The sequence below is a fragment of the Patagioenas fasciata genome, chromosome 1 (assembly GCF_037038585.1).
Source record: "Patagioenas fasciata isolate bPatFas1 chromosome 1, bPatFas1.hap1, whole genome shotgun sequence".
Taxonomy (NCBI): domain Eukaryota; kingdom Metazoa; phylum Chordata; class Aves; order Columbiformes; family Columbidae; genus Patagioenas; species Patagioenas fasciata.
Genome location: NC_092520.1, coordinates 92,756,582 through 92,781,042, shown reverse-complemented (window position 1 = coordinate 92,781,042; position 24,461 = coordinate 92,756,582). Strand labels below are relative to the sequence as shown.

The 24,461-nt window shown below is 47.1% G+C and overlaps 1 protein-coding gene across 1 annotated transcript; it reads left to right on the top strand.

The window, feature by feature from the left end:
• The first annotated feature begins 13,996 nt into the window (after positions 1 to 13,996).
• On the top strand, positions 13,997 to 14,887 carry KCNE1 (potassium voltage-gated channel subfamily E regulatory subunit 1). The gene has a single exon (XM_065860342.2). The coding sequence runs from the start codon at positions 14,029 to 14,031 to the stop codon at positions 14,407 to 14,409; it is 381 nt and encodes a 126-aa protein (XP_065716414.1). The 5' UTR covers positions 13,997 to 14,028; the 3' UTR covers positions 14,410 to 14,887.
• Positions 14,888 to 24,461: the final 9,574 nt, after the last annotated feature.

The window sequence follows — 24,461 nt, the reverse complement described above, 5'->3', positions numbered from 1 at the left end:
TCCTACCCTTCATTAATGCAGCTTTTTCATCTGTGGAGACAGGAACAGTAATGCACGCAGGCAGGTGCTCTCCTTGGAGCAGGAAGGAAAAAATGTGATGGCTTTGTCAAGACCTGGGTTCCTGTACCACTGCCTGGGACAAAACCTGGCCTCCTCTCTTTGGGCTGACTTCAGGGTGAGGGGTATTGGAGGATTGTTACCCACATAAACAGCATCTTTAAAAAAGAAAAAAAAAATATTTTCACAGGACTGAAAGTTTGTAGGGGAGTGTGGTGGGTAAAGAGGAAAATCCTGTCTTTTACTAATCAGATTCTACCCATTTGAGAAAAAAAAAAAAAACACCATTTGCTAGAAAGGGGAACTGAATAGTTTGCGAGCAGTGTGTCCCACTCTAGGGTGCCAAGGGCTAGTGCTGCTGGTGGTGATTGAGCTGTGGTCACCTGCATACCCAGCTCTGAGCCAAGAGCATTTAACGTGATTACTGTACTCCTGTCCTGGGAAGCGCTCATTCCCCAGCAAGACTGGGTCAGTTGTGAAACAACATTGGTAGCCAGTAGGAACGTGTCAAGGAATTTTATGGCTGTCTCCATGCACCCATGGAGAGTGACTGTGAGTTTTTTAATTAAGTTTTCTTATTGTTAGGTAGCTGTGCTGCTTTCCCTGTGTGTTTGCAGCAGTGCCCAGGAGACTGAGTGTTGGGGGCAGTAGAGCTGTGCTGCATGGTGGTGAGAAAAAGCATCAGTCCTTTCCCTGAAGGTACTGGGTCACGGATCACCCAAAATGCTGCTACTGGAAAGGGGCAGGAACCACAGCGCAGGTGCTGCAGAAGCTGATAACTGTGGCTTGCTATCAAGAGATGTGAATTTGTAGTTAATGGTACAGCCTTCCCATGACGCCTGGTGAACAGTCGGAAGAATAAACTGCAGCATCAGTCACTGCTAAACCGAATTTTCCCTGTCTGGTCATTACAGCAATGAGTGCTTGCTGATCGAGGATGATTCATCTGAATCATCATCACAAAAATATACCACTCCAGCCTTTGTGCCTCTGCTGGCATCTGTGAATTACTCTCCAGTAAGGGAATTGCTTTTAACCTTGTTATGGGGGTCAGAAGTGTCTCTATCCAGTGTCTCTTCCAAACGTTGCAGGTGTCAGCACATTTTTAATTTAACATTGTGGGGTTTTTTTCAGTCTAAATTGTACTTCAATGGCAGGCTGCAAATTGTAAGCCAGTTTCCCCAGCTGATGTAAATCCACACAACTCTGTTTACTTTACTGCAGCTCTGCTGACTTGTGCCAGATGCATCTCTGACCTGTGGCATGGCTCCTGCTGCTGCAGCCAAGTAAACCTTTATTTTGTGGTTGCATAATAGCAGAAGTTTTGCAGACATAGGGGGGCAGGTGGCCCACGTCCTTGCTTTTAGGAAACGGATGTGCTTGCTGGAGAAGGGCTCAAAGCCCTGGTCATCCTCACATCCCCTTGGCTCAGCCGTGAGGAAGCAGAGTGGGCAGCCACAGCCTGGTGCCTGTCATGAGCTGAGACCAGCTCAGGTCACTGTGGGACCAGAGGAGATCAAAGGCACATTCTGAGTTATTTTCCCTGCCGTTCCGAGCTGCCCTGAGCAGCCCTTTCATCTCTTACTCAGGAGCCCAGCAAAACTTTGCAAGTAAGGGTTTGTATAACTTTCTGGTAATTCCTCATGATTTTGAGTGATTAACATGATATGTGTGGGAACATGCCAAAGATAATGATCTGGACAGAAACATGTTAAACTTCATCTATTTACATGCAAGAGCCATAGCAGTTACCCTTCTAAGTGTCATGATTCACTGAAAGAGTAAACTGAATTCTCTACTCCCAATACTCAGTATTTCTTTCCTTAAAATGACAGTAAGACCAGTTTAAAAACAGAAGACCTCCACACCTCCACCAGGAACATGTTTTCAAGTGATCTGAAAACTCCTGTGCTTGTGAAATGTCCTTTGTCACCTTTCAGAGAAAACCTGCATTTGCTTTCTGAGGGACCTTATCACTCTGCATGTTGTCATTGTACTGAAGGAAATGAAAACTTCAGCTACTGACAGATCTGGGAGGGGAAAGAAAATTCTTGCCCATAGTTGAGTCTAGACTTTGTATATTGCCATTACTATATAAAAACAGTAATCTCCCTGTCAGATGCACTCTCAGGTCCCACCAAACTCAAATAGAAGTCACACACACCCTTCTAAAAAACAATAATCTGCTCTTGCCTGATGAAGATATGATCTTCCTTTTGGCTGCAATAGAACCACGTTGGTGTACTTGTTGGGGGAGTGCCACACAAATCCTGAGATTTCTTAAAAATCCTTGCTTTGGTTTGCCCAGCCCCACAGCTCAGCCCTCTCTGGAGCTGTATCAACTGGAGCAGTTTTGCTGGACGTTAGGCCGATGCTCAGTGGGGTATAGGGTGAGGTAAAGGAGGGGTTAGTCACTGTATTCGCATTTTTCTTCCCTATCAAAGGATGTTAACCAGTGGGATCCTGTTTGCAGATCCGTTGCTGATTTTAGGAACATGACTGTGAATGTCAGCTTTCTGTGACATAACAAGAATGAAACAAAGCCCAGAGATGCAATGGTGTTTCTACAGGGTTGAAGGGAGACTCACCCCTCATCCCTCTGCAGAAGGCGCCAGGTGCCCTTCGCACCCCATATTAGGTTGGTAGCCTCCCTGCTGCATTTGGGACGGTAGGTTGACACCCCACTCTTCACCTGCCTGGGTGATGGCAAGGGAATCATCACCCCACTGGCTGCCACTCCCAGTGACATGCTCCTACCTTCCCTAGGGAAAGATTGTTTCAGCATGGGGTGGGTGGTGTTGCCTCAGCATGGCTTTAGGTGATACTGCACTCCAGCACAGCTCAGACGTTCTCCATGGCCCATCATTCTTCATGCCAGCGGAAAGGCAAGCCTTTTGGGGGCAGTGAAAAGAAATTAGGTCATTGCTGCTCAGCCCTGGCTCAGAGTGGTGCTTTGGATGCCAATGCCCAGCCTGCCTCATGTCCCGGTGGCTCCCTCTCCATGCCCTGGCCCTCTCCCAAAGAAAGACATGGCCATTAGGTCCCCATAAAAGTGATGTTCCTCTTCACCAACACCTTCTCAATTATTCAGTCATGGAAAGAAGAAGGCTGGGCCAGAAAGTGACATGACCTAATTTTGTCCCAAATTTCCCCTATGGGGAGGAAGCAAATTCTAGCTGCTCACTCTGCTGTCACTGACCATGCACCTTCTCCTCTCCCATTCCCTTTTGGAATCTCTTCAAGTTTGAGGCAGCACATTTCAGCATGCTCAAACCACCCCCAAAATTGAGTGAGCCTTTGCCCCATAACCCTATTCTTTATCCTTATGCATTGCCAGAGGATTTAATAAATTTATCAAGCAGTGCAGTTTTTTCTAATTAGCCACAGCCCATCCTTATAGCAGTGTCTATTCCTGGTCATGCTCTAGTGTTTGGTTAAACTCTTGCAACACTCCTGTGATTTGGATGAGATCACACACCCAGGCACACAATTTCTTTTTATTCTAGTGTTTAGTTGGCTCTACTTGGCCCTAAGCTGGTGCTGCTGGTCTTCTGGGAAAGGGAAACACCTTCCCCTGCACTGGCGAAGCAGTCCTGCACTGCCACTGACTCCTCCTCTGATCTGGGGCCATCCCTTCAACTTCTCCATCTTCTTGGCCCTACAAACACTGTGCCTTGTAGCAGGCAACAAATTCAACTAAAGGATCTGAAAGGGGGTTGCTCTGTGGGTGCTAGGGTGTGCCTGAAAGCAAGAAGTGTCAGATCTGGCTCAAGGCTTCCCAGAAGCAAAATGAAACTTAATTTTGCTGCCCTGGAGGGGAGAAACTGAGCATGCAAAAGCTGGACCAGCAGCAAGCCAGATTTTTCCAGGGCTTTGGGTACAGCTCAGGACAGTCACTGGAGCTGCCCACCCCCTCCTCCAGTGAAGTCTGCTGTTGCATGTATCTCCCTGCCTAGAGCCAGCCTGAGAAATGATCTTGTTAACAGCCTGCTCCCTCATTGAGGTGCAGCAATGTCATGGGCAATGAAAACATTGGCTACATCCTCCACCCCACTGAAAACACAGAACAAACCTCCTGAAAGTGGGCATGCAACGAAATATCAGGATACTGTTTTCACCCATTCATTTCAATACCTCAATTACCATTTAAATTCTCTTCTCTAGCAGTTGTCCTAGCAACAGTGCTTTGTAAAGCAAATGAGCATCAACCAAGGAGGGGCTGTCACTACTTGCTGTGGGCTGTTGAGAGTCTCAGGGCAGGGAACTGCCAGGGGCCACACAACACACTGGTGTGGATCTGCCAAAGCCCCAGTGAGGCTGAGGGCACGTTGTCCCACAACACTGGCATCCTCTGAATGAGTTTAAATGCAGCTGCCTTGCAATGCTAATAAACTCATTTTATAGGTTCCAGGTGGGCATTAATGAAGCTTCCCTTTGGCTAACTTGTGACTACAGACACTTTGTTCTCAAAGGGAAAATAGGTTTCTAGGCTTAGTTGGTTCTCTTTTTATTTTGGTTTGATTTTGGTGTTGTTGGGTTTTGTTTTGGTTTGGTATTTTTGTTTTGGTTTTGTTTCGTTTGATCCTCTCCTCTCCTCCTCTTCTCCCTCCTCTTCTTTCTTTTTTTCTTTTAAGGTGATGGATAGGAGTTAGCCAGTGCCCCCTGCAGTGAGCTGTTTGTGTTGTGTTCGAGGGGCAGCCCTTGAAATGTCAACCCCCTTCCTCCTCACACCCCAAAGACTGCAATGTCACTGGAACATGGACCTCAACTTACATCATCACAGCTTCTAATCCCAGGGGATTTTGCTGACACTATCGTTGTTTCTAAAAGTACCTCCACATGCACTTACTTGTACAGCTTTGGTCTCTGGTCTAGACCAAGGACAGGTGGGGCACGATGTGTTTGTGCGAGTGTGCAGGTCAGCGAGAAGGCAAGTGTCAGGGTGCAAGCACAGCTCACCTGGGCTCAGAGCAGCAGCACTGGTGATGCCCCAACACCCCAGCATCCTCTTCCTGCTCCCCTCATGCTGCCCTGCCTGCCCCCTGCGGTGCCAGGACCTGTGTCACCCACATGTGTCGGCACAGGAGCTGCCACAGTGCCCCCTCAGCACCTCCCACCCTGCACCCAGGGATGGAGCCAGCACCTGCAGCCACAGTGGGAGGCCGGCCAACGGCACCCACGCCACAGGCTCCTGCCCTCCCCCAGCCTGGCGAGTCTGGGTGTTTTCCTGTTTGCCTCTTACCTTTTGCACTGATCCTGGGGACAGGGTACAGTGACAGCCAGGCTGCTGTCCCTGCAGGAACCAGCCTCTGCCCGCTCACACCCCTGGGGTATTTAACCCCGGGGATTTTCCAAGGGCTCACATCTTCCTAATTCTCTTTCCCCAGGAGGGGCTGGAGTCCTGCACCCAGCTGTGCTTTGCTGACAGGTTGGTACCAACACTCTGCGCAGAGGTGCTGGGGATGAGAGCAGGGGGTGGCGGAGAACTGGGAGGCTACGAGAGCCACGGAGCTGCTGAGACGCAGAGCTGAATTGATGGAGAAGAAGAAGCCGGGGCTCTGCTTGCCAGGTTTTGTTTGCTGTTACAGCCGCACCAGTGTTTGCTTGCTCTTTTGGGTTGGGTGTGAGCCCAAGGCAGCTGCATCTGGGAGGATAAACTTGGTTGCATATGGTTTGGGAGGGTTACTGGGTCTTCCACTTCAAAACCGTATGATACATACACAGCGTTTGTAAGAGAGCTAAATATCTAGCTTACAATCAGATAAAACTGATGCTTTTGGGAAGAAATTAGTGTACCCCAGTGCATGAGTGTTGCTTTTTAAAGCGGCACAAGGACCTGAAGTGTTGCTCAAGTGGGTATGGATGGATGGCCCTAGGACTGGTTGGGAGAGCCTACAGATTTGCTAAAGAAAGGTGGAGAGTGCGGAAGGTGTGTGCATCTTGTGTAAAACTGCAAGTCTATCTGTACAGCCCTGCTTGCTTCTGGGCTGTGCCGTCGTGCTATTTCTGATAGGTTCGCAGCGTCCTGGATGCTGCACTGTTGTAAAATTTCCAGGAACTGGAGGGAGGAACTGAGTCTATTTTGTGCAATGGCTTCCAGAAAGTTGTCTGACCTACTCATCTCTGTAATGAACACTCAGCAAAATGAGCCAGGGAGGTCAGTAGATCCATTGCTTTATGGTGGTGGAGAAGCACGTCATTGATAGAAAATGTGGGGATGTGGGCAATGTGCTGTGCTATCTTTTGCTACTAGCATAGCACAGGCTTTTTTTGTGTGTCATCAGTTCATGAGAAGTTGCTAAAGCACTGTATTTTTTTAAAGGTATGTATTCCTCTAGACTCTGTCAGTTTCTGGTGTGTGGTTACTGATGTTTTTGGCAGCAATATGAGAGGGAGATTGTTGGAGGTGTTTGCTTAGAAGAAATTAGAATATAGGTCTTTTGATTTGTGAGAGCTGAGAAAATTGTAATAGGAGAGGAGATTCTGTCATTTAACATCCACCTCTGTCTACATGATAAATACCACATTTCAGCCTCAGCAGGGAAGAAAAGTACAGCTAGCCAAAGCAAATCAGTTTGCTTACCTAATGCTCCAGGACAAAATTCCCATTGAGCTCCAAAGCCGAGTTATCACGTGCTCTGGGTACATTACATGGCAGAAAATTACCTCTTTTCTTTTCAAACCCCAGCAGTCAACTGGGTACCAACAACATGTCACAGCGTGTGCTTCACTGAAGCTCGGTTGTTGGGAATGAGCCCAACACAGAGAGGGGCAGAACGGACTGTGCTGGAGCTGGCAGCTCTGGCTGGGTGGGGTGCACTCCACTGACAGGGGCATCTAGGTTCATGGAGCAGCCTCCAGCCTACCTCTGAGCAGACAGACCCATTCTGCTTTGCCTTTGTTGGGAACCACCCAGGTGTATGGCAGTTCTGACATTTATAATGTAGACAGAAGTTAAATTAAATACCAGATGCTCTGCAGCTGGAAATTGCTCTATTTCGTAGAATCATAGAACGTCCTGAGTTGGAAGGGACCCACAAGGATCATCAAGTCCATCTCGTGTTCCTGCATGAGCTCAAATGTCAATTTACAGCTCTGCAGTGGTATCCCTGTCACAGTCCTACCACCCCAGCAGTGATGGGTGTGAGTGCCCCAGCACCCAGCCAGGTACACTGTGCTCTTCAGCAGCTCAGCTTTACCTCTCTGCAGACTTAACTGGGGTCAGACTCCACATCATGTAGGCAGGATCATGCATTTGCATTTCATATCTCCAGCACACCATAGCTGTAAGCACTTGGACGTCCAAGTGTCATGGAGGTAAACTGAAATCAGTTCAAAGAAACGATAAGCTCAAACAAACTTTATTTCATGGCAACACCAAAACCAAGCAACAGAAATGAGTGAAAACAGGAAAATCCAAAATTAGTCAACAATCTGAGAACACTCAACACACTACAAGTTCATGGCACCAGTCGAGGTACTATTACTACATGGTGACACACAAGAATGCACACAGTCAAAAAAGGTCAAACTCCCTCAAGAGTACCTAGAAGATATAATCATACATCCAGGACAGGCAGAGGTGGAGGGCAAGGGCTCAATTAAGGTTATATCCAGAAGAAATAATAATTCATCATCGGGGAGGATGAGGACACTCAATCCTGGGAAGTCTCCTTAGATGGCATCCCAGCTGAGGGGAGAGGTTCTGGTCATAGACTCACTGCTCTGAGGAAACCAACTCAAAAGGGGTTTTCGGCAGGGGCCCTACTTATAACCCGTTCGAATCTGAGCTGTGGTTAAATACGATCATGTTTCAGAAGCTTCTCTGGGTCAAGGTGCCCCACTGGTTGGTCTGTTGATTGAGGCGTCCCACCTCTCTTGCTCTACTGCCTGAGGGGTGTAACATGACTGGGGTCACTGTACCCCAGGGGGTATGTGATGGTCAACACCCAACCAAAGTGCATACGTGACAACAGCCATGGTGAGATTCAAGAGGTGCAAAAAGAAGGGCACGAAAGAGCCAGCAGCTGCTATGTTAGAAGCTCTGGTCTTTATCAGGGCAGTTGTACCTGTCTCACCAAAAGATCAAGATATGAGAGTAGGTCTGTCATCGCATGGTGTCACGGAGGCACCCCGAGGCTAATTTAAGGGACAACAGGGTCCAAAACAACTTTTATTAAACCAGTGAGAAACAGGGTTTTAGCACTCCAAAAGTGACTTAAATATAGGTTCGGGTATCAGTTGAGGAAAATTATTAAGGGGCAGCAACTAGTACAACAGGCAGTCCACAGAGTGCGTGCACGTGGCTTCACCCAAAACAATGCCGGAACCACTCCCGAGTCCCAGAGGAGTACACACTTGCCTGAACACGGTGCGGGATTATTCTTAAAGAGATACAGGTAAAGCGTACGCTCGCGATTCTGCGAGGGTAAATTTATAATACACTCGCAATTCTGCGAGGCTTAATTTACTTACACGTGCAAATGTGCACAGAATACTACACGTGCTTATGTGGAAGCACGGGAGGAAAATACACTCGCGATTGTGCGAGGATAAATTTATAATACACTCGCAATTGTGCGAGGAAATAATTTAAAGTACGCGTGCAAATGTGCACGGAATAAAGTTACACTCGCGATTGTGTGAGGAAATAATTTTACCCGTGCTTGTATTAAGCACGGGAAGTTACACGTGCATATGTGCACGGAAAGGATAAATATACTCGCAATCCTGCGAGCGGTTTTACTCACGCCCGTGGCGGCAAGGCAAGCGGGGTCTCCATCCTGGGGAGGGGGTGTCTCGGCGGCAGCATCTTCAGCTCGCAGCTCCGAGAGACCGGCGACAATGGGCCCAGTCTCGACGAGAGTCCCGTTTTTATACTGGCTGATCAGACCTGACTGTAGGCATTCTAGAAGCTTCTCTGCACCCCCACACCGTGTGTGGGGCGCCTCTGAAGCCTCCAAACATCCCCCACACTGGTCACAGGTGCCCAGCGGCTCACTGGCACCTCGGCAATCCCTTCTCCTAATGGCCCTGGCCAGGGTGCTCTGGGCCAAACAAAAGAAGCTGTTAGCCTCAAGTAGCAGAGAGAGGGAGATGTGCCTACTCCCTCCATACTGAAGGAGGTGGGGGGGAGAGAGGGGAGTTTGCATTCTGCCACACATGGTCATACTGCAGAGACATGGCCTCAGTCATGTTCAGGAAGAGTTTCTAAAGTGGCAGATAGACATGATGCATGTAGAGCCTGTCCACGCTTGTCCATGTGTCTACACCCTCCAGTCCCACAGTGTGTCATGCTTCCAGGAGAAACTGTGTCTTCCCTGAGCTTGGTCATCACAACCTTCCATCATGTGCAGCCTTCTTAAACTAAAGGACCCTGATGGCTTAAAGCATTCTTTAATTTCTTCTGTTAATTGTTATAAGGCAATCTTGACAGACGCAGTCTTGGCAGATGCCCTTTGCCAGAGGCCTCTCAGCCCTCTCCTTCAGGAAGCAGCTCTCAGGGTTGGTCCTGGACCAGTTTTCCTTCTACCCTTGAGGGAAGTTACCACCAGGAGCAAAGTGGCCGCCAGAGGTTAATTTTTCACTTTTCCTTCAAGAAAGCAGCTTTCCCTGTCTAGCGGGTCTCCATTCCCTTCCAGGAGCTGTGCCTCATGACTCTTGCCCAAGCCACAGAGATCTGGAGGAGCAACAGGTACTCCTATAGGGATGGTGGAAGGTGTTGAGGGGTTGAGCAGTGTGAACAGACTCTGGTGTGCTTGGAAATAAGTGGAGCAGGACTCAATTTTCTCTGCATGGGGTGCTTTGGGGTGTATAGGGGAAGGGGGTGGTGGATTTGAGTTGTTTTCTTTCTCCACCAGCAGAGTGTCACCATTGCAAGGAACAGCTCACCTGTGTAAGTACATCCCTGGTGAAACTTTTGCATAGAGCAATGTCCAGGTTAAAAGCATCCCAAGCAATATAGGCCAGCAGATGGAGAAAGCAAACACTGTCTAGGATCCTTGGAACTTCACTGAAGTTAGATTGAATGCATGGTTTTACATCTGCTGACAACCTGTTCATTTATAAGCAATATTATAAAATGCTTTAGAAGGGGTGGTTAAGCTGCCTACAGATGCTTTTCCTCCTTCCACTGACTGTATAAACTGTAAGCCATACCCATCTGGCCACACAGAGACATTTATCGTGTAAATCTGTCACCTAGAGTGCTGCTTTCGGCCATCCCCCAATGCTGGAAACCTGCCTGTGGTATGTGATCCTAACAGCCTGTGGCTGTCATCCTAAACCCACCCTGTCCATGAAGACATCACTCAAAGGAGGTCTCTCTCCACCTCCCACAAGAAATCCATGGCATGAAAAGTGCAAGTCGCAGGTGGCAGAGAGGAAAGGGATAAGGCCAAGTGAGCAAGGGCCAACTCCAGTGGTGCAGCTCAGTACCACAAACCATGGCCAACAGGGCAGCAGTTCAGGTCACTGTTGACATCTAATGGAAGATGAGCTTGGGCAATGCAAGCAGTAACACCTGCACTGCCAGGAAACCTACGTGTTGGGAAGCAACCTGCACTGAGCCCGTCACTTTTGCTTTGGAGATGTGCCACCTGTATTTAGTGTAATGCATGGGGAAGCAGCAGTGTACCTGGGACCAGGATATGACCCAGGCCTTAAGGAAGTACCCCTGAATCACTGGCCAGTGAACTGTTGATGAACTGCTGAATTTTGCCCCAGGTTATTTTTAACACAGGCAGCTCACTGCTCAGTGCTTTCCCCCACAAGAGCAATAAGGAGGGGTGATCCCCCAGCATGCACTGAAACCTACTGTGGAATGGTGTGGGATGAGGAACACCACGCCAGGTGAGGTCTCGGCTTATCAAGTTGCAACCTGAGTAAACCAGGATCCTGATTTTTGGGCTGGACATGATTTCACCCAGAGCTCCTCAGGGGAGCTCCATGATGGGACTGGGGAAATGGTTGTGATTTGCAGCCTGTCAGTGGTGGTCTTGGGAGAGTGGCAGGGAGCAGAAAGCCACCCTGGTTATGGTCAAAACAGACAGCTTTTGGGACAGTGAGATGTGACCCAATGTCATGGAGGAGGCCAGTGACAAAGGTGGCTCTTCCCAGTCCTGTGTACTCCAGCTCTAAACTGGTCCCAATATGAATTTCAGTGGAGTTGTACAGGGCTTGTGTAGTGGTGGATGAGGCCTTTAGGTTTGCTGGGATTTCAGGAGGAGATTTTCTGTGGAACACTAGCATGCCCCTTCCCCTCCTTAACCTCTCCTGTTATTGCCATCTGTTGTGGTTATGGAGACAGGGCTGCTCCCTGCTAGCTTCCAGCCCAGCCAGTGTGCAAGTGACACCTTGCAATCCTCAGAAACTTCCCAAAAGAATATAGGGAGGCAGCTGAGGATACCCAGCCTCAATACACCAATTCATCAGCAACTGAAGTGTCTTCAGTGCTGCTGATAATTATTACAATAAATGATTGCACATCATTCCAGAAAAAGTTGAAAATCCAGTGAAATTCTTCTTTGTGTTGTCTTAAAGTTATTGGCAATGATTTGTTAGCAGTTTTACATTTTACAGCGTTGACACGTTCTACATGCTTAGGAGAAGTAATCTCAGATAAAGGTTTAAATTTCTTTTTCTCTTCCTTTCCTTTTTAAAGGATCTGAGAACAGCTGTGGAATGTGAATAGACTTTAACTATTAAGCTCAAGCTGCCAAGACGTTATTTCCTGTAGCTTTGACTCATGTAACTGAAGAAATAAATTGGACGAGAATATTGTTTTGTACAGGGGATTTTTGTCTCCCTCTGCCACCCCCAGGCTTGGCTTCACTTAAAGCCAAAATACCAAGGCATACTTTCGTGTGTGCTGATTTTTCCTGCTGGTCAGGCACCTCATGGCAGGAACCGTGGGCTTGGAGCAGGGTGACTCCAAGCCCACAGGAGCCTGACCTGGGCTCTTGGTGGTTTCCTACTTGCCAGGAGAAGGAGTCTGACTTATCTGGTGTTGGCTGGTGCCACTTGTGTCCCCCAGGGTTGTATGGTGAGGAGAACAGGGCCCTCTCCACAGAATTTATCATCCTGGCCTGAGTATCTGACTTTGACCTGGCCCCAAATCTGTGACTGCATAGCTGAGAGGTCTAGCAAAAGGCTTCAGACTAAAAATCAGCACATGCAGTTGCATTAGAAATTAATTTGTGATTATATTTGATTGTCTCCATTAACTGTACTTAATTTAGCTGCCAACAGCACACACTAGCACAGAACATACCAGGTAAATAACTGTTCTTCATACAAGAGGTGGTCAGGTCATATGATCAGTGTCCTCTTCTCGCTTCCTCTGCCTCAGCATCTACTTTCACAGCATTTATGCCATAACAAGATGCAGACAGTTCAAAGAAGCCTCCAGATACATCTTGTCTACTGCAGTGTCATTACCAGCAGCCAAAGGCTGTGTGCACAGCTGAACTTCCTCCCATGCAGAGGTCCTGTGCAACACCTATGCATCATTAATGTCACTGGCGTGGAGGGGTGTAATTGCTGCCTAGACCTTTTGGTGGCTTTGTGTTCCCAAGCATTCATTTCCTTCTTGATGTATTATAAATGACTATAATATAGTACCTGTTTATAAAAAAAGAAAAAATTAAAAAGAAGTATGCTGGAGAAGCTGTTGCTAACGCGCTGGTCTGCTCTCATAGATTTAAAGCTGTAGAAAGCACTGACAGTCATCTTATGTGATTACAAGATTGCTGTCACAGAAGTCACCTTGAATAACAGTACCTCATTCAGACATGCTAAGATCAAAACCAGAGGGCGACTGTTGTCTTAATTTTCTAGAGACATTTAAATTAGGCACTGTAATGATATTGTCAGTCATGTTACCTGGCTGCTGAGGCTCTGGGACTGCAGTGCTGATAGGCTTGTTCTTATTAACTGATTTACAGTTGACATTGGAAAAGTGAAAAGGAGCCTTCAGCTTCTTGTGTAAGACTGTCAATGCAGAGTTCCATGTCTAGGAGGCTTTGGACATCTAGGTGTTTATTGATGTTACCATCTCCTCCCCTGTTCCTGACCTGTAGTGATGCAGGTGGCAGTCCTCCTAACCAGACAATAAAACACTGGTTGCATAGCAATTTAGTTTGGAAGGGCAAGTAATGAACTACCCAAGAAAGGACCACTAGCCTGTAGGAGGGAGGATGAAGGGAGATGTTTTTCCTTTCCGCTGCTGGGTAAGCAGTTATTATAGACTCCCTCTGTGTCCATTCTCTGGGCAAATGCCCATTGGGAAGTTGCATTAAATTAGTGTGGGGTACATTTCTGCCAGAGGTTTGGTTACACAGTTTTGCATGGTGGATATCATTCTGAGAGCTGAAGAAGAAAGGCAAGACTTCTCAGCAGGGGCAGACAGGAGGAGTTTGCTGCTCTGAGTGATTTCTACTCACTGAAGATTAGGTGCAAAATTTTATTTCCAAATTCAGTCCTTAAGCTGAAAATAAAGGAGAGAGGATGGAGAGAAGCCATGATCACAGTCTTCAATGGCAGAAGCAGTTGCTGCAGAGTGGGAGTGAGACACTCCTCATGCCTGTGGGGGCTCAATGGAGGAGTCATAGGCTTTAGACAGTGGCACAGGAGGCCTGGGTGGGGTAGCTGAGTGAGTGTCCAGCAACCGGGGCAGCTGCACACAGCAACAGACTGTGAAGACTGAGGCAGTTTTGCAAGGCAAGTGTTCATGGGGATGGACTCAGCCTAGCTAGCCTGGCTTGGAAACAAGAGGTGAAGAGGCCCCTCCAGGTCCGTCCAGCCACCCTGCCTCTGTGCTGGCCCCGAGAGAGCTTTCTCACTGAGGAGGGGAGCCAGTAAAGAGAGACAAAGGGAATTGCATCTTTATCTGATGGCATGCTCCTTCTTTTTATTCTTTTCTAGCTAAACTATAACTGAGGCAGAAAGAAGTGTGAAGGACAGAAAAACGAGATGTTGGTGCTGTCTAATCACACAACTCTGAATTCACTTCTCTCCAAGCTGCTTCAAGACTATCTGGAGCAGACAAATAGCTCGGCACCTTCCCAGGTTGGAAGTACCAGCAGCAAGTTGGAAATCATCTACCTGCTGATGATGGTCGGCCTCTTTGGCTTCTTTGCAGTGGGAGTCATGCTGACCAACATCCGCATCAGGAGGCTGGAGGACTCCTGTGACCACTACAACACCTACATTGCCACAGACATTTGGCACAAGAAGGACAGGGAGTATTTTCAAGCCAAGCTCATAGAAAATTACAAGCTGTGCTGTGTCTTCGAAAACCAACTGGCTGTGGAGCAGCCAAACACGCAGATTCCCGAGGCTAAGTCTTCCTAGCAAAATGGGAGAAAGGACTGCACTTTGCACAGGGACCACTCAACGGATACCTGGTATGAACCAGGCTGGCTGCTTGCCCATCTGCAAAGCCTCAGGCACTGACCTTGATCAGACTGAATAACCATGGACTGATGGTGAAGCTGATGCGTCTGTGGTGGCCCTGGTACTGCAAAAGTGTCTGGCCACCAGCACCTTGTTGTAGTCTCCGTAAGGTCAAGGAGAGCGGGGGAGACACAGTGGAAGTATCATGGACTCATCAGCTTCACCCAGCAAAAAAAACAAATGTTGGCTTTGCCAGTGTGAATGCTTGCTGTAGTCCATGTAATTTAAACCAAATTGGATCAAATACAAGCTACAAGCATTAACAGCCAAGTATAATTAAGGCACAAGACCAGTTTCTTCAAGAAAAAGCAGATGAAACATTTCATTTGCATTTTTGTTCAGCATAGAATTATCTTTTCATAAATTGAAAAATGATGTGGATTACCTATTCTTTCAGAATCTTACACCACTTTGAGAAAAAAATTTAGAAAAAAGATTCTCTTTTTTTTTTTTTTTCTGAAAACCACTTATGTGCAAAAATGCAGACTTTGCAGGGAATTAGGCTGTCCCTAATTCCTAGCAGGTACCACAGACCAGTCTTGCTGGCTACTTTTGGTTTTCCTTCTCGTGGATAGGGGTTGATTCTGGTAGCAACACCCACCCTTGCATAAAGATTCAGCAGCCCACAGGGTCTATGTCGTGCAAGTATGTAATGATTCAAGAGTTTCAATCGCAGTTAATTATTGCACAAGACCTAAGTGTTAGCCCTCGGTTAGAAAGTGAGTTTCCATTCCATGAAGAGCACTTCCACAAAGTGCTTGATATTTGATCACTGATGCAGCTTATGTCTGTGCTTAACTTAAAGCCCATGAGCAGTTTACCAGCTCCCAAGAGCAGCCTCTCCCAGTAGAGCTGTTTTAGCTACTGCAGGACCCAATGAGAGGTCCATGCCAGCAAGGTTCTCCTGCCCTTGGCCTCCTTACCCACTCCTTGGGTGGGCCGTGTCTGCCAAGCTGCGAGGGGACGGCGGCAGACGAACTCAGCTTCTGCAGCAGCAGCTATCAGCTGTCTCTGTTAAAAGAGAGAAATACGGCTCCCCTGGACATTGCGTTACTCAAAAATAGCAACCTTGCCAGCTTGAAGCCTGTCTTCTTGTTTTGGATCAAAGAAGCAATGGTCCAGGCAGAAGGGTTTTTTTATTTCCACTCCACAAATACACATCCCATTTTTAGCTACTGGAGAGGAAAGAGAAGTGGAAAAGGCTTGAAAGAAAGTCATGCAGGCAGCCACTTCAAAGGCGAGGTGAGAGCAGATAGCTACCCACGTATTTGGATAGGCAAGCAATACAAGTCACAACATATCCCTTTTCCATGCCTAGGTACTTCTTTAGTACTGCACTTCCATTTAAGTAATATTCCAGCCATGTTTGTGTTCCCAGGATACTTAGGGCAAATAAAAATGCAGGGGTTTTTGTTGTTGTTGTTGTTTTTTTTCTAAAAGATGTTTATGTGGTGCCTACCATTAAGCTGAGGACAAGATACATGTTTTTGCTGTCTTGAACATCTTGGAAAATCTCCATCAGCTTAATTATCTAAGTGAGTTTTTCCTCTAGAGGAATGTAAACCAAAGCCAAGCTTTGAAAAAATATTGACTTCTCAGATTGGGCACTGCTCTTTTGAGATCTCACAGTGCAGTCTGTTTATTACTTGCATTTCCCTCCCTCTGTGAGAGTGCAAATGCTCTTGCTTGCTGTTTCTCCAGAGGCAGGCCTGTGCAACATTGCTGAAAATGTTTAAATTTGTGTCAAAAATGGCCCTCAATTACATTACAACCTTTGAACATTAAGCTTGTCAAAAGGGGTCCCTCCTGAAGCTCCCCTCACATCCCAGGTGTTTTCAGGTATTTACAGTCTAGGAACTTGCTGGTCACCTTGTTGCAATAGCTCAGTGTAGTTATTTGTGAAAAGAGTTTTGTCAGCATTAGTTGGCTTCCATTTTTTAATGGAAGTTGGCTTCCACATTTTTTCCAGCTCTGCTATTTTATTTATTTAAAGAAGAGGGGAATCACTGTGCCCTAGTCATAACGCTTTCCTGTGCCAGCAGGCTACAAATCACCATTCAGTGGCAGCTCCAGACTCCCAACATGGGCTTTGCCATTACTTTTCAGGCTTGTAGTTCTCCTTTTCCCCCTATGTTTTTCACTTACACAGAGCAATAAAATCCAAATCACAAACTTCTCTTGTGGCCTCAGATGTTTTTTTTTAATCCTAAGCTGTTTCACAAGCTCACAGAAAAAACACTGGTCCTACCCGACAGGCACCCACTCACCCGTCCCCTTTCTACACCCAATTAAGCAGAGCCAGGCCTGGGTGCTGGGATATCTCTCAGTACACCTAAATCTGGAGAAATATCAAAATGTCAGGAACAAATTCCTTACCTCAAGTAAACTCCCAGGGTTTGCAATACCCCAAGCAAGCTTGGCTCCAGCGTCCGGTGCAGTGATCCCAGCTGCAGCCTTTGGTCACACGTTGCACACAGTCGGGATCACTGCAGCGCCAGCAGCACCATCCACACTACAGGGAGGGCCACATTGCAGCTGGGGATGGTGGACTGCTTGGGGGGTTGGCCTGCCCCAGGGGTACTGGGTTTGGGTTCACTCCCCAAATGATGCTGGGCCTGGCAAAAGTGGAAAAACAGCTGTGGGGTAGGAGTCCCTTCATCAAGGAAAGAAGGTCTTGTGCCCAGCTGGGGCCTGTTGGCTCTGCAGAACACATCAGTTGGGTAGCTAGCTGTCATGGGATATTCTGTTGATAGAGCTTTTCTAAGGCTAGAAAGGATCATTCTGATCACAAGTAGGAGTACATATCACGAGACCTTAAGATCAGGTCAGCTACATCTCTTTCCATGAACTCCTTGAAAAAGGGTCTGAAATCCCTTCCTACATAGCTCTGGATTACATTATAACAGTTTTGGAGATGTAAAGTGTGAGACAACTGGCAGGCTGCATTGTCGAGCATCCTCCAGGGCTCGTAAGCACAGCTCCCACTTCTGACTCATGCAGGATGGCTGACATGGGACCCAGCTCTGACTTCATGTAATAGGAGAAAGAGCATTCACTGGCCAAGGAGTGCCTAGGAATACGTGAGTAGTTCACTTGTTCATCATCTTTGCTGTAGACCAAAGGCCAGCAACAAACCTGTCATATAATTACCATCACATAGAGTTCACATTTACCAATTTCCTTCTTGTTGGGGAGACTGAATAATCTTAAACTCGTTAGGCAAGTGTTGCACTTTCTTTGGCCCAAACTTTAAAAGTCTTTTGCTCAGGAGACATAAAATAGCCAGGGAGACTGCTAAAAGTTTCTTTTTCTCCAGTGCCCAATAGCTAAAGTCCCTGGCTTCATTAGCTGTGGCTTATTCAAGCCCGTAGCCTTGCTGCCAATTGGCCTAATGAGCATACCTCCAGGCACAGGTTTTTCTCTCTGGCTACTCATGGCTTGTATATTAGAAAATGCATTACAGAGAAATGCCAGGATTATACAGAAATGACATTTTGAATTTAAGCCCCTACATTGTTAACAGCAATGTGATGTTAATGCACAAAGATCTCAAACAAAATCAAAGCTCAATATAGCAGGTTTTCTCCTGTATATATTTTGAGAGGTTCTGTTTTGCACAGCTGCAGACTAAGCTGGAAGTTGTGTGGTATGAAGCCACACAAAGTATTTATGAATAGCTGTGCCACAGCACAAATGTCAACAAGATTCTGTGTCATACCTCTTGGTGGGCAAAGTCAGTCCTCATGCCTCAGGGGAAGAAGCTCCAGGACAGTTTTTTGCTAGGTTACATGGACACTGATTCGTGGGAAGATGAGGTCTCCCTCTCCTCCTCTTTCCTGCCTGCCCTGGAAACCTGTTTGGCTTGCCCAGGCTCTGGGCAACTCTTTGACTGCTGCAGGCCCCCCAAAACCTAAAGCATGTCCTCTTGGGCCATGGCTTCGAAGCTGTTGTAGGAGCATCATCTAAAATGCTTCTACCATCCATGGAGCAGGGTGCAGCATGCAGCAGAGCCCAGCCACCCTGCTCTGGCAGCATGCAGTCGCTTGCCGGAGTGGGAGTATGTTTGCCTGAGGATACGTCTGCTTGGACTCACACAAAGGCTGTATGGGTGCCCCAAGCTTAGCCTTAAGATGGCCAGATGCCAGCTCTAGCTGTAAGAAGGCATGGATGCATGCTGAGGTTGAGACCAATATGCCATCAGCAGTGGCTAGAAGTGGTGTACATCCAGGCAGCACAAGGCCCAGGGTAGCAGTCTGTGCTGATCTGTAGCTGTTCTGTAGCCTGGCATGCACAACCTTCCTGTAGGAAGCCCAAACTGAGAGCTTGTTCTTTGCCTTTACTGTAAAACTTTCCCTCCCCTCTTGCTAGCCTGGAGAGCTTCAGGCCCTGGTTCTTATTTGCCATTTAATGCAGAACTTGCATCTGCAGCAGCTGGCTTTTCGTTATACCCAGCAGAAATCCTTAGGGCTGCAGGTATGATAGAACAAACCCCTAGTACTAAGTAGTCCATCTGGAAAATACTTCACAGTCAAAGGCAACCTGAGTGTCTAAGTCTGAAGTGAGTTCCCGCCCCCTCCTCACTTGATAGTGATCAGTGTTATCTTTATTTGCAGTTGGTTGGATCAGACCTGCTACACCGGGAAACATGCACGAAGACAAGCAGAAGGAATCTGATAAAAATAGAAGATATGAGCAATCAGAAGCAAGCAGAACATTCTTTACAGTCAATAACTGGAGTTATCTTAAATTATATTTCTACGGCATCCTGTTTCATTTTTACACGTTGTTATCACTATGCTAAACTCACTCCCTAATCTCCTTATCCAGCTGTAGCCATCAGCTATGCATGTGAAACCTCCATGAAGCCTTTCTCAAGAGATTGCTCAAGGGACCAGCATAACTACAATTGCTTGGCAGAGGAGGCTTTGAAAGGTCATACTACGTTTGACTGGTGAGCTGGACAGGAGGCTGCTCCCTGAGACAGGAGCTGTCCGTGCAACTGGCTTCATAGGCATGTTCAAGCAGAAGAGTGGTCTCAGTCAACAGCCTTCAAATGACAAGAAGTAAAGACCCATACTATATGCTGAAATAAGCAAAGTACTTAATTCTTGGCAGATCTAGGGCAGGGCTTGCAAGGATAGTTGTTTCTAAAGCTAACTTTCAACCACACCAATGAGTGTTCTTCACATAAAAAAAAAAAAAAAAAAAAAGGGAAGATGTACATAAATATCAATGGAAAATGCACGGATGCTAAATCCAGAAGTGAACATTGTGACCATCAGATCTGATTTAGCAGAAGAAAAGCCAAAGACTCTAAGGCAATACTTTCTTCAGGCAAGCCCAGAGCTTCTGTTTGGGCTACAGCTCATTATCTTCAGCGGCACACTCAGGTTTACCAGAATAATTCCTCTTCTCAGTCCACAAAATCCACATACTGGGCCAGGGATCACCAACCTTCCAAGACCAAGAGCCAAGCAAAACACAATGTGACAGCTTAATGTCAGAGAATTTACTCTAAAAAATTCTTGATTCAGTATTGGTCTGGTAAGTGTGATAGTAGTTTTATGACAGGTATGTCACATCCCTAAACATAGTTGAACTCCACAGAAATACACTGTTTTATTTTGGCCAATATCTGTTACACGGATCCTCAGTATATGATTGTTTTGTTTTTGTTTATAGATGCAGTAGCTTTCATACTTTTATATGAGAAAAGCACAGCTCATTAGCCCAGCTGTAAACATTCATTCTGATTTAATCCTATAATCAGGGATTGATCAGTGGCTGATGTCCAGCAGAGCACACCTGCACTGGGGAGGTAACACTCCCCCATTTGGCATAGACCCATCATCAGTAGCTCTTCTGCCTCTGCCCTCTGCAACATTCACCCCTCTCCAGCATTTCCCTCCATATCATGACCTCTGGCCTCCAGACGACACTCACCAGCCACCCCCACAGGTTCACATGTCCTTGATTGGCACGAAGGGGCAGAACCCCTCTGTCGCAGCCGAAGTGGGCCATATCAGTGCAGGATCTAACCCATTGTTCCCAAAGTCCGAGCTCCGATTTCCTTTTTCCTTGTGACCTCCAGCTTCGAGCGACACAGTAGTTTGTCAGGGGAACAACTGTTGTGCACATAAGCCTCAAGCCTATGGTCTTTATTCAGGCCCATGGCAACAGCAGGCTTAGGGACCTCCAATCTGATGGGACCTTTTGTCCTGGGAATATTTTCTTATTATCAGTTTCTCACCTAACAATGCAAAACAAATCTGGGAAAAGAGTGCAAACAACAATCTCATACCAGCTCTGCACCTGCAGGCAAGATCCCTTCTCCAGGCTGCTTGAGCTGAGCTTGCCCCGTAGGTAGCTCTGCAACTTCACGCCCAGCAGTCCAGTTCCCAGGGTCTCAGGGGTTGATCTAACCCTGAGCTGCGTGCAGAGAGCAGAGGAATAAAACATCAAATGCTCCCCATACTTTTATCTATTTTTCACCTTAATATGCAAGAGTTATGATGGTGCAGGAATAGACAAACTAGCACACTCATCAGTCAGGTACCCTCTGCCAGCCGAGGAGCCACAGAGCAGCCCATGACAGGACTGGCACCTAAAAAAGACCTCTTTAACAGCAACAGCCCAATAATCTTTCCATCCAAACTCTGACCTTGAAAAAGGGATTGTAACAAAACAAAATGCAATTTCAATAAAAGTAAGCAGATGAGAAGCACACTGTTTCATCCTAATCCAAATTTCCAGTGGTGTTGGCTAGTTCACTGCTGAATATGGCCAACAGAGACAGGGCCTTCTTTGTTTGCAACAAATTATTTAATCCAACATGTATGCATTAATCGGTCCCTCCTGGATTTCTTTATGTGCATGTTGCTCCTTATTTCTCTTTGTAGAAGCCACTGAAATGCAGAAATTGCCAGGATCTTTGAAGCTACCACCAGGTAGGACCCTTCATCTCAAGTGAAGACAGCCCTGGCTCAGATTTCTGTCCTATTTTCCTTGCAGTTCCCATGTCCCTCCAGGGAAACACGACTATGTCCACTCTGGCTATGTTGGGCAGCTTTTCTCCCTCAAGATGCCCTGGCTGGGCTTGGGTAGGAGCAAAAGTAATGATAATGTCCCTGCTGACGGCAGTGTTGTCATTGACAGCAGTAGGAACAGGATCTCACCCGTTGCTTGGGACTCATGAGGGTCAAAGATAAGGGCATCACCCTGTAGTGTAGGCCATAATCACACCCTAGCATGTGTCCTGTGAAGGAAATTGTCTGGTCTGGTCTAAAGAACAGTGTTATTAGTATATGATGTAAACTGGTATCTTGTGATCTGGGAGTGTAAAAAAAAGAGCAAAACTACCTTGCCATCATGCGTGCTTGGCATTTCATGGCATAGCATGTGGATGCCAAGGCTTAAGTGTGATAACAGCAGAGACAATCGTCGGGTAAGTAAAATGGCAATGAATCACCCAGTAGCTGCTCAGAGGGGTCAGGAGCCATGACAAAACCCCAGACCTGCATCCCAACTGTCCCATTAAGATAGCCAGAACCTTGGGTACCAGGTGCAACACAGCTGGACTGGCCCTTCCTTCCTTCCTTCCTTCCTTCCTTCCTTCCTTCCTTCCTTCCTTCCTTCCTTCCCTCCCTCCCTCTCTGGGCATCTTTACTCCTGAACTTCCTTCAGTGGGAAAAGGCACAGGTGGTGCATTACCCTGCATCTGGGTTCTCCTCTTTATTTATCCACAGAAGCAGTTGGCATTTTGGGGGTTTTGCAGAGAATTAAGTAGTCTGTGAGATTTTAGAAAAGAAGAAAAGGGATCTTACAACCTGATGTGTTTGTGGTTTTATTCCACGTTACAGTTTCCATTCAACGAGGAGGTCAAGCATGCATCAATTGCAGGGACCAGATGAGTGTGTACCAGTTGGTGGCCAGCTACGTGGGTGCACACTCCTGATCTGCTCTGAGGAAACACATTAAACCCCAGTTCAGACTAACACATTTTATCTGGAAATCTTCTGGGGAGGGGGAAGAGGAAACAGGCAATTACAGTGGCAAGGACAACATGGGGCAACCTGTCAGACTGCCTGGTCTGCTGTCATCGTGTGTGGCCATACTCAGGTGCCTCCCTACATCACAGCCCTACAGAAATACTCTTCCTCTGCTGAAACCCCTTTCTTCCATTTCTGGGACATTATGGTCAGATCCCAGTCCGCTGCTCCCAGCTGCCCAGCCTACCATTTCAGAAATGTTCAACTCAAGGTCAGAGTTGAGGAGATAATCACTGTGATGGTCCAGAAATAACACCCTGAACCACCCCACCACAGCTGCATCTCTGCCAGTGGCCACAGTCACAGGGCCACAATCAGGACATCTCTTCTAACCCTCTCAGCCCTCTCTGTGCCCTCCTCTTCCACCTACCCTGACAGCTGACTACAATCAGGAGTGAAACACAAGAGGATGAAAAGGTCTTTGTGAAGTCCCATGGATATTATCAGTGTTCATCATAGATGATGCCAATCTTCAGTGGTGTCCCTCTGTGCTTTGTTTTCCTGCACTAACTCTCCTCTTCCTGCAGGGAGGGCACTGCTCGTCCTCTGGTGTCACCAGCAGCCAGCAGCCACCGCCGCGGGCTGGCTCAGGTTATCCCAGGGTGATGTTGTTCTCAGCAAGAGCTCCTTAATGTGTAGCCTGTGGTGGAAACAGGATGTGAAGCACAGGATGGGAGTGGCAATTACTTTTATTGCTGTCCTGAAGGTGATACTAGTCAAATCACATTACCATGTGTTTTGGACAGGAGCCAAAAACGTGAACATCGGACCACAATAAATGTGGATCTCTTTTGCTTTACAGGTACAATTAAAGGGCAATATCCAGAATTTTACTGTCAGTGGATGAGTCACAAGCTGCAAAGCCTGGATGTGGCTCTGAGACAACCAGCTCCTGAACTGGTTACACCTGTGCAGAGCCCACACGTGAAAGGAATCAAGGGAGGAAGCACAGCTGAGTCCGCTGCGCTTGGCAAAGCCTTTGAAGCGCACTCTGGTGTGAGAGGACAGGTCCCAGCAGCGCTGGCTGCCACAGCTGTCTTGTGGTGATGAGCAGTTGCAGCAGTGCTCAGACAGCATTAGAAAATGAAATTTCCTGGCAAAGGGAGAGTCTGAGAATGGTGGGAGAGCAGCAAAAGCTGAGAAGGTCTGCTGCACTGGAGAAAGCTAAATGCTTTCAGAAGCATCAGCCAATAAATATTGGAAAAGCTAGAAAAAAGGAAGGAAGAAACAAAGAGCCTAAACTTAACTGCCTTAGATTTTTATCATCAGAATCATTCATAATACAACATCTAATAACGTTGTTTTTGCCATCTGACTCACGCTGCATATCTCATAGAAGGCAGAAGCTCTTTTCTTTGATATATTCAGTGTGCAAGAAGCTGTTCACAGTTCACCCCTATAGCTGAGGTGGAATACTGAGAATATCTAAAGGTCCTGTAGGAAAAAACAGTTAAGAGCGAGCAAGCCATGTGACTTCAGTGCAGTGCATGGGCATGGAGAAGAGACCCCTGAGCAGATGTGCCAGTACCATGCTGTTCCCACTTAACCCCAGTGTACAATCAGGGCTGTGACACTGTTTTGCATAAATGTTCAAGGATTCAGAAGAGATTTTTTTCATACCTACGCTTGGGCATCGAGAGAGAGAAGCAGGTCACCATAACCAGGACTGGTCCAAGGCAAGATGAAAGCTCTGGCTTGTTCTCAGCCACAGAAACTTGGGCAATGTGATTCATGGCATGGTCTGACCCACACAAGAAGCAACGTACACTGCCTTGGGCTGGGGCCATTGCCTTCAGCCCTCACCCTCAGCCAGCACAAGTAAGTGCCCTTTCCCAGCCTCTTCTAGGAAGCCAAGATGACTCAGCCACCAGAGAGAGGATGCTGGCAGAAGGACACAGCAGG